At 40.7% G+C, this 10,424-nt stretch overlaps 2 protein-coding genes across 2 annotated transcripts; both read left to right on the top strand.

Annotated features, from left to right (window-relative positions):
* Window positions 1–2,782: 2,782 nt before the first annotated feature.
* On the top strand, window positions 2,783–3,751 carry LOC141613117 (uncharacterized). Its single transcript, XM_074431853.1, has 2 exons — window positions 2,783–3,233; window positions 3,327–3,751. Exons 1-2 carry the CDS (start codon window positions 2,783–2,785, stop codon window positions 3,749–3,751), a joined length of 876 nt encoding a protein of 291 aa, XP_074287954.1.
* Window positions 3,752–3,844: 93 nt separating this feature from the next.
* On the top strand, window positions 3,845–7,531 carry LOC141613116 (uncharacterized). The gene is made up of 5 exons (XM_074431852.1): window positions 3,845–4,421; window positions 4,642–4,889; window positions 5,060–5,935; window positions 6,717–6,907; window positions 7,249–7,531. The coding sequence occupies exons 1-5, from the start codon at window positions 3,845–3,847 to the stop codon at window positions 7,529–7,531; spliced, it is 2,175 nt and encodes a 724-aa protein (XP_074287953.1).
* Window positions 7,532–10,424: the final 2,893 nt, after the last annotated feature.

Below are 10,424 nucleotides of genomic sequence, written 5' to 3'. Positions count from 1 at the left end.
CTTTACTTTTCCTTGCAATCGGTACTCTCTATTCTTAATTAATTAATTATTATTGCCTTATTGCTTTTATTATCTTAATCTCTATTTTTTCTATTCTCATCTTAGATAATTATTTATGCTTAATTTCTATTGTTTACCCAATAATTATGCATAGCTAATCTCCCTTGCTAAGACATAGGGGAGCCATGATCTTAAGGAATTTGTAAATTGAGTAATTAGTTTTAATGCAAATTTTATCTATGTTGTTAATCGCTACATATAACTGTTCTTATCTAATTGAGTCGACGCAATTAGTTAATAAATTATGGTACACCTTGACCTAGATCGGAAGATTGGAAATGGTAAGACCTGTAGCGAACATTAGGGCACTTTAGTGAGGGCGGAAGCTAAGCTATTAGTGTTTTAGGGCGAATTGAGTCCGGAAAGTGATATTCATTGCTCCGTAGATTAAACTTGCATTGACCTGAGACCTTAGATTACGTTACTTGAGAATCATGATGAACCGATTGTCTTAGCTGCTTTCTCTCTACTTGCTTACTTTCTACCCATTTACTCTATTTCTCTCCTTTGACCTTATTAGTTTAGTTAAATTACTCAAAACCTCCATCTTGTGACCGTAGACGGACTGAGTTAACAAGTAGATAGTGACCGCCTCCCTGTGGAGATCGAACCTACTTACCACTGACTTCTGTTAGTAGTACTTAGTTATTTATTTTTGGTACTGAAACGACGGTATCAACTCATCTGTAGAAGAGACAGAGATAGGAGAACGTATAATCGTCCAACGGTTTCAGAGGTAGTAGCATTGATCGAGGGTGATTTAGGTCCAAAGATGGATAAACGAGATATTATTGTACAAAAGTCATGCGGAAGTTTACAACGTATATCTGAGTTACACCCATTGTTCATGGCCCTCCAGTATCCTTTATTATTTCCGTGCGGGGAAGACGGTTACCGATTGGGAATTTCTCACTCTGAAAATTCTCTTCGAAATAGCAATTCTGAAAATCCGCGTGATAAATTAACACTTAGAGAGTGGTATGCATTCCGTATTCAGGATAGACCACTGTCATTTGAATTTCCAACTCTGTTATAATCCGGTAAAGTCTATCACAGAAAAAAAACCATAGAGAGAGAAAACGATAGAGAGAGAAAGTTGATGCTCTGCCGCCATTGAATTTCCTTGCACATGGCTAGGAAAGCTCAATCCACGCAGAGGGCATCAAACAGTACTAGGCCTATTGCCAAACCAATTGCTGAAAAGGGCCCTGGAAGGGGTCCTGATGGAGAGGATGCTAGGAAAACGAAGTGCCTGCATGAATTGGTGGGTGGGCCTGAACTGGAAGTAGAAGACAGTGATGAGGATGAAGATACAGGTTCAGACTTGCCTCCTGATGATGGGATATTGAGTCCCTCAATTGTTGGGGATGATAAGCAACCTGAGGAAACCTTGAGTCATAACTATGTTGATGAAGGCAAGAAATCTGATGGGGACCAAGAATCTGATGACACGTTAAATTCCAAAAGTGTTGAGGAGGAAGCACAATCTGAAGAGCGTATTGACCAAGGAAGCCCTACTGATGAGGAGGTGATCCTACAATTGACAGAGGATGATGTTAGTGCTGAAATTGAGTGTTGGAGACAGGCTGTGGTATGTTTTATCATGGGAGCAAATCCTCCAAGTGACATAGTAGAGGGATTCATTAGAAGAATATGGTCCAAGTACAACATTGATAAGATATCTTTTATGCATGATGGCCTATTTCTGGTTAGGTTCAAGTCCCTGGAAATGAAAGAAAAAGTGCTGAAATCTGGATATTACCTATTTGATAACAAACCATTAATTGTCAAGGGGTGGACCTGTGAGGCTGATATGACAAACGATACAGTAACTACTGTCCCAGTTTGGATCAAATTGCATAAGCTTCCGTTAAAATTATGGGGCAAGGGACTACCTAAAATTTCCAACCTCATAGGGAATTTAATTAAAGGAGATATGGCCACTGAAGAGAAGACTAGGTTGAATTTTTCTAGAGTTATGATTTAGCTTAAGGTTAATCATAAGTTGCCTGAAATGGTTAAGTTCAAGGACGAATTAGGGCAAATGATTAAGATAGATGTCGAGTATGAATGAAAGCCTGTTACCTGTGCACATTGCAAGGGTGTTGGGCATGAGACTATGAATTGCAGATGGAGGATCCAGGGAGTAAAGAGAAAAGAAGTTAAGGTGATTAGGAAGGAGTGGAGACCAGTTGCTAAAAATGCAGAGGGGACAGAAAATGTACAAGAAGTAGCTACCTCTGGAGTTGTGGTAGAGATGCTGAAGAGTACACAAGGGGACGGTGGAGTGAATCCAGTGACTTGGGCGTCATGCTCTCTTAAAGGGGATCAAGCCCTGTAAAGAGACTGCTCAGGATGAACAGACAAGGTGCCAGGGAAGAGGGGTACAGTGAGTCCAATTTTGGTGCTCATTCCTACAAAGATGTGGTGTACAAGTCTGGAATAACTCAACAGCAACAAGAAGGAAGAGGTAGTGCAGGTGACATAAATACAATTCCCAATCTTAATGGATAATATTGGCTTTTGGAATATTAGAGGGATGAAAAGTGTAAATAAACAAAGAGAAATAAATTGGTTTTTACAGAATAAAAGGGTAGGTCTTTTTGGACTTCTAGAAACTAAAATTAAGCCATGTAATTTGAATAAAGTAGTTAATACTTTTGGTACAAGTTGGAGCATTTCAACTAACACTAGATATCACAAGAGAGGTAGGATATGAGTTATGCGGCAGCCTGCTAAGTTTCAGATTCAATTCATTGAGTATGATGCTCAATTTATACACATGAAGGTGGAGTCTTTACTGAGCAAGGAGAGCTTCTACCTTACTTATATCTATACCTTCGATGGGATCCAAGAGAGAATACCTCTATGGAACAAGCTCAGGAGAATTGCTAACAACATAAGAGGGCCTTGGGCTATGGGAGGGGATTTCAACTGTGTGTTAGCACACAGTGAAAGATGTGGGAGAAATACAACTCAAGCTGAGATTGATGACTCCAGGAGCTGTGTTACTGATTGTGGCATGTTAGATATACAGGCTATTGGGTCCTGGTATACATGGAATAACAAGCAGAGACCTGAAGGTAAAACGTACAGTAGATTGGATAGATTTATGGTGAACAAGGATTGGACTGATTGTTACCCTGAGTATTATGCTCATTTCTTGCCAGAAGGTTTGTTTGACCATACGCCATGTATTCTAGGAAGTAGTAAACATGATCAATCCCCTAGGAGCTTTAAATATTTCAACATGTGAGGACATACAGAGAATTTTACTCAAATTATGCAGGATACATGGGCAGTGGCAGTGGATGGGACCATCATGTACCAGGTTGCAAAAAAGTTAAAAGCTCTAAAGTCAGGTCTCAAACAGCTCAACAAGGAGAGGTTTTCTGACATAGAAAATGCCACTAATTTGTTGCAGCTTCAGGTCTCTAAGTTGCAGGAGGAGTTAGGAGTTGATCCAACAGATCTAGACAAGATGGCAGAGGAGTTTCAGGCTACTCAGAAATTAAAAACAATGATTGCTGCCAGAGATTCATTCTTAGCTCAAAAAGCAAAGTGTCTATGGATAAATGAGGGAGATGCAAATACTGCTTATTTCCATGGATCAATTAAAAGCAAGAGAGTGCAAAATAGAGTGGTTGTGATTGAGGATCTTCAGGGGAAGAGCTGCAGTGATACTCAATAAATTCAACAGACTTTCCTGGAGTACTACACATGTCTTCTTGGCACTAGCACACCTATTAAAAGAGTGAGAACTCCTATTATCAATTGTGGCAGAATGTGTACTGATGAACATGCTATATCCCTCCTCCTTCCTGTCACTGATGAAGAGGTTAATAGAGCTATCTTTAGTATACCTGACATCAAGGCCTCTGGCCCAGATGGGTATACTAGTAGGTTCTACAAAGATGCTTGGAATGTGGTGGGCAATGATGTTACTAGAGTTGTGCAAGACTTTTTTACACACAGGAAACTTCTGAAACAAATCAATTCAACTACATTGACCCTCATTCCTAAGTGTGAGAGACCTAAAAATATCACTCAATTCAGGCCAATTGCTTGCTGCAATGTGATTTACAAGGCCATTTCAAAGCTTTTATGCTCAAGACTGGGGAGTATCCTACCTGACATTGTTGACCAAAATCAAGGAGCATTCATAAAGGGGAGAAGCATCCTGGAAAATGTACTCATCTGCCAAGATTTGATAAGGCTATATAACAGGCCCACAAGCTATCCTAGGTGTATGTTTAAGGTTGACCTTCAGAAAGCCTATGATACAGTTGAGTGGGATTTTATCAATCAACTACTGGATGCCTTGAACTTTCCTACACAGTTTATAGAGATGATAATACAATGTGTGTCCACAGCTTCCTTTACTCTCTCACTTAATGGAGAGAACTTTGGTTTTTTCCAAGGGAAGAGGGGGTTAAGACAGGGGGGATCCACTATCCCCTTTACTTTTCACTCTATACATGGACTACTTAACAAGAACTATGAGCTATGCTGCTAGGAGAGAAGGTTTCAGATTTCACCCTCTATGCAAGGAGCTAAAACTTACAAATCTTATGTTTGCAGATGATGTTATGATGTTTTGCAAGAGGGGTGCCACCTCTATGATGCTTATTCTAAAGGCCTTTAACACCTTCTCAGGAATATCAGGTCTCAAAATAAGTCCCTCTAAGTCTAATGCTTATCTCAATGGGGTCCCTGAAACACTTAAACAAGACATCCTCAATGTGTCTGGGTTTAAGGAAGGGTCCACTCCTTTCAAGTATCTTGGGATGCCTATTCAAACAACTAGACTTAGGAGGAAGGACTGTGAGGTGCTGATAGAAAAGATATGTATGAGAATTCATAGATTAGGGGCAAAAAAATTGTCTTATGCTGGGAGACTGGTGCTCATTAAAGCTGTCCTAACAACTTTGCATTCCTACTGGGCATCTATATTTATTATCCCAAAAGGAGTTATTCATAATATTGAGGCCATTTGCAGAAACTTCCTATGGGATGGGAAAATGGAGTACAGGAGAGTTCCTTTAGTGGCTTGGAAAAAGTTTGCAGACCTAAAGAGGAAGGAGGATTGGACATATGTGACCAAGCCCTCTGGAATAAAGCCATAGTTGGTAAACCGGTGAACTGGATAGCTAAGAAGAAGGACAGCTTGTGGGTTAAATGGGTGGATCGGGTATACCTAAAGGATAAACCCTGGATGGAGTATACCCCTTCCAATGAGTCAAGTTGGGCATGGCGAAAGATTTGTAAGACTAAAGAGGACCTGGCTGCGGGATTTGATAATAGAATATGGAGTGTTGAATCCAAAGGATACACAGCATATGGCTGCTATGAGTGGCTGCGAGAAAAGGGTCCTAAGGTCAGGTGGGCGAGTATGGTGTGGAATAGGTGGTCTCTACCTAAACACAGCATATTCACTTGGTTAATCTTGAATGAATCCCTAAATACCAAATCAAAACTACATCGTATAGGGGTTTGTGATGAGGCAATCTGTTGTCTATGTGCTCAATCAGAAGAAACACAAGAACACTTGTTTTCGAGATGTGCTTACAGCAGTAGAGTAATCAATGAATTAAATTCAAAAGGCAAGTTGAGCATACCTTGCAACAGGAGCCTGGATTGGAGTGTGCACAGAAGATGGACGAAGCTCCAAAGGGGAATACAGATGATGGTGTTGATGGCGGGGGTGTACCACATATGGAATCAGCGGAATAAAGCGCGACTTGAAGGCCTGGTTGAGATATCTGAGAACATTGCCAAAAGAATCATCCATGAAATCAAAAGTCGATCTGGGAAATTGATCAAGAAGCCGTTAGCAGCAAAGGATAGACGTTGGTATGAAGCGAGATTTGGTGAGGTATGATTGAAAGAAAGGAGGGGCAGTGATGATTGTTGATGAAGACATAAGGATGAAGACGAGATCTGAAATGCAAAAGGGGATCTGATTTTGTTGAGATGTGTTAGATTTCAGATAGAGATAAGGATAGGAGGTTATATGAGGGTGATCCGGGGTATACCCGGGTACCCGAATCGCATGTACATGGATTTTTCTCGATTTTTTTAATATATTCTTACATTTAACCAAAAAAAAAAGTCTATCACTAGTTTTTAGTTGACGGATTTGCATCGGTTGAATCTCATAGACCAAAGTTTATATGCTACAACCAAGATCTTCTTCGCGTGGACAATTACAATAATTTTAGAAGAGCTGTTGATGGGACGTTGAGCCGTCTTCCGCCGGTAGTCATCTTATTGTTCCTCTTTCTTTGATGGGAGGTGGCCCATATATGAGAGTAAACTACCTTGATACTATGACCATTTGTAGGTGGTTCGGTTACCCTGATCTATTTATCACGTTTACGTGCAATCCTAAGTGACCGGAAATCACCTGGTTTGTTAGTAATAGAGGACTTAAACCCAAGGATCGTCCTGATATTTTGTCTCGCGTAATCAAGATTAAGCTCGAAGAGTTGATGATTGATTTAAAAGAGCGCCATATCTTTGGTAAGGTTAGAGCAGCTGCGCAGTCTTTCATTTGTCAGGTTTAATATTTGGACATATTTTCTCAAGTCGTAATATATAATCTAATATGTTTGCGTAATTCTATCACAATTTCATATACTATTGAATTTCAAAAGCGTGATCTTCCACATGCTCATATCCTTTTGTTCTTACATCGAGAAGACAAGTTCCCTAAAGCTGCGAATATCGATGAAATCATTTCAGCGGAGATCCCCAATCCGGTTGAGAATCCTGTGTTACATGCTGTCGTTTGCACACACATGATTTACGGACCGTGTGGAACTGCCAAACCACGATCACGTGTATGGTTGGGTCTACATGCTCAAAACATTTTCCCAAAAATTTTACCAAAGAACAACTATCGGCGAAGACGGTTATCCTGTTTATAAGAGAAGTAAAACAGGACCAAAAATATATAAGGACAAAGTGGCACTTGACAATGGATCTGTCGTGCCATATAACCCGTACTTATTGCTGAAATATCGTGCACATATCAATGTGGAGTGGTGTAACCAGTCAAAAGCGATCAAGTATCTTTTCAAGTATAAATAAGGGATCTGATCGAGTGACAATGCAGTCCTTTTATCGACGCCGTAATGACCAATTTATTGAACAGTTGGATGAGATTAAACGATACTACGATTGTAGGTACCTTTCAGCATGTGAGGCTGTTTGGAGGATATTCGCGTTTGACATTCACTACAGGACTCCCGCAGTCGAAAGGCTGCAGTTTCACCTTCCTGGCGAACAGAGCGTTGTGTTTGATGATGAAAATCCTATTGACGAGGTCTTAAAGAAATCATCGACGGGAGTGTCAAAGTTTCTATCTTGGATGAAAATTAACAGTAGTGAAGAGGAAGAGTTGCAGATAGCGAAGGACTTATTGTACTGTCAATTCCCGACTAAATTTGTGTGGAATAAAGATCAGTGAGAGTGGACCCTTAGAAAACAGAATTTTAAGATAGGCAGGTTGCAACATGTGCCGCCGACTTGCGGTGAATTATATTTCATGAGAACCATGTTGAACAATGTAAAGGGACCCAAAAGTTACGAGGACATAAGAAGGGTTAACGGCACTCTATATGACACATATAGGGAAGCGTGTTATGCATATGGCTTGATCGGTGACGACAAAGAGTACATTGATGCGATAGAGCAAACAAGCGAATGGGCCTCTGGATTTTATCTTAGAAACCTTTTTGCGACTTTATTGTTATCTGGGACGTTGTCCATGCCAAATAGAGTGTGGGAGGCAACATGGAGTCTTCTAGCGGATGATATCTGTAATACTACGGTTTTATGAGTCTCTGGGTACTCTATCGAGTGGGCCTTACTCTGTCGAGTAAGGGTGTGTTGCGTTTTAAAATAGTTTCTGACCTGTTGGGTACTCGATCGAGTAACCTGCATACTCGATCGAGTAGGAGGCACTCGATCGAGTATGTCAGCTACTCGATCGAGTAGCCGGTTTACGGGGGGATGATTTTTCGGGATTTGTTAATAATGCGATTTAGTATATAATCACTTCCGTCACTTTCTTAATACACTTTACAAACCTAAATACTTTCAAAAGAGAAAACAATCTACGTTCTTCGCATCAATCGCATTGTTGGAAAATCCCGGAGCTTGGAAGGTCGGAATTCGTGTTTCTTTATACCTTTGTAATCCTTGCGTCGAGGGTAAGATCTATGTACTGTTTTTATAGTATTTCGTTAAAGTTAGTTAAACCCTAATTTGGGGATTTGGGGGTTTTGTTGTATTTCTTGATTGGTAATAATTATATGATTGTATGTTTGGAGGAGGATTCGTAGAAGAGGATTTTTGATATCAGCTGTTGAGATCGTCTGACTGTGTTGCTTTCCAGGTAGGGTTTTCCTACTCAGTATTAGTCCCATAATGTGTTGTTGGTGTTTTGTGATTGTTGAATATTATCATACTCGTATTGTGACGATTGTTGAATTTGGTTGTTGATAGTAGTTGTGATTGATTGTATCTGTCTGTGTTCTTCGGGGCGCGTCCCTGGCTGAGTGGAGTCACTTGCGGGAGTGGCTTCACGCTCATTATTCGCCTTCTGTAGAACCCGCCATAGAAGGGATGTGCACATTAAGGATTTTGGGTTTATCGCTCGATGGAGATGAGCGGGGATTAGGTAGGAAAGGCTGCGGTCCCCCACTGGCGGCGTGGAGTGACCTGTTGCGATGGGCACTCTGGCACGACTACACACTTTAGTGTGTAGTCAGTATTGTGGAGTTGGGAATGGAGTTCGGAGGATAGCTGTGATGATTGAGCTGTTTGTTTACTGTGTTGTTGTATTATATAAATTGTGTGATTAGTCATCGACCCGTTTATTGTTTTAAAATCGTGGTGATCCATTCGGGGATGGTAAGCGGTTGTTGAGCAGGTATGAGTCGAGTTACATGGGATAGCTGGGATGTGCCACTTTGATGATGATAGAGTCTTCCATTTTGTAGCCTGAGTAGTTCATTAAACATTTCATTTAGTTGAGTAGACAGTTGGTTTTGAGAACATGTAACCGTATTTTGGTATTTGGTTTTGGATTGTAACCTTTCACTAAATTTATACTATTTAAATGTTGTTTCGTTAATGTCTTATGATTATCATTGCCTCGGGCAACAGAGATGGTAGCATCTTTATACCTGAGTGGTCCTGGTAAGGCACTTGGAGTATGGGGGTGTTACAAAATGGTATCAGAGCGAAGATCCTGAAACCTGTAAACATTGAATCTAATGAATATAGGGAGTCAATTAAAATGAACCCGGGGTAAAGGTTGTAGGAGCTAATGCAAAAACTTGGGAGACGTCCTAAAGTCGCGAACTCGCCCTACAATTTTGAACCGGTCACATGAGGGGGTATATGTCAAGGTCGTATGTGGTGTTTGTTAGCTTGTATGAGAATGTGACGATATATGTTGTGAATTGATGGATGTTGGGAGTAGAAGATTGATGTGGTAATTGAAAAGTTAGTGAAGTACATATATGTATGTTGTTCGTATAAGAAGCATGATGGTTGTTTATTATGTGGCATTTGATAACATGAAGTAGTACAATTTTTGATCATATGAGGAGTTGTGTAGAATTGCATATTTAGCTATATTATAATGTTGAGTTTATAAAGTTGTATAGTATGTTGGGATATGAGAGTTGGCATGCGGGTAGTATATACGAGTCAGCATGACTCGATCGAGTAGGGGCACTTGATTGAGTAGGTGAGGTACTCGGTCGAGTGGGTCTGACTCGATCGAGTGGGTATTTGACGTTTTTATAACCAGAATCGTGTTTTTGGGCACTCGATCGAGTACATAGGGCACTCGATCGAGTAGGGGGTCACTCGATCGAGTGGCTGTGCTACTCGGTCGAGTATGTTTGAGATCAGAAGGTCTGTATGGGGTCTGATATCGGGGCACTCGATCGAGTATGGTGGGCACTCGATCGAGTATCCTATACTCGATCGAGTAGGTTTAGGCACTCGATCGAGTGTGTTCTGGGCAGTCTGTTTTCGTGTTTTGGGGTTATAGTGCGTATGTTTATATCTACCCTTTCTTATATAGTTTCAAGATGCCGCCCAAGAGAAACGCTTTGTATGCGAGAGCTGAGAGCATGAACATCGATGATGTCGTTAAGATGTTGGAGCATCAGGATGCTCTTACTGAGGCCCTAAAGAGAGTGGGAAAGGATAAGGAGGTTGATCACTCTAAGATCAGCCTTTATATAGCAAGGTTTAACCCAAAATAGTACAAAGGGACCGGGGAGCCTAATCTTCTTGACAACTGGCATCGTGAGATGGAGAACATACTAGACCTGGTACAC

This window comes from Silene latifolia, chromosome 11 (genome assembly GCF_048544455.1).
Source record: "Silene latifolia isolate original U9 population chromosome 11, ASM4854445v1, whole genome shotgun sequence".
Lineage (NCBI taxonomy): Eukaryota > Viridiplantae > Streptophyta > Magnoliopsida > Caryophyllales > Caryophyllaceae > Silene > Silene latifolia.
The sequence above is the reverse complement of the archived record's forward strand: the minus strand, read 5'-3'. Positions and strand labels throughout refer to the sequence as shown.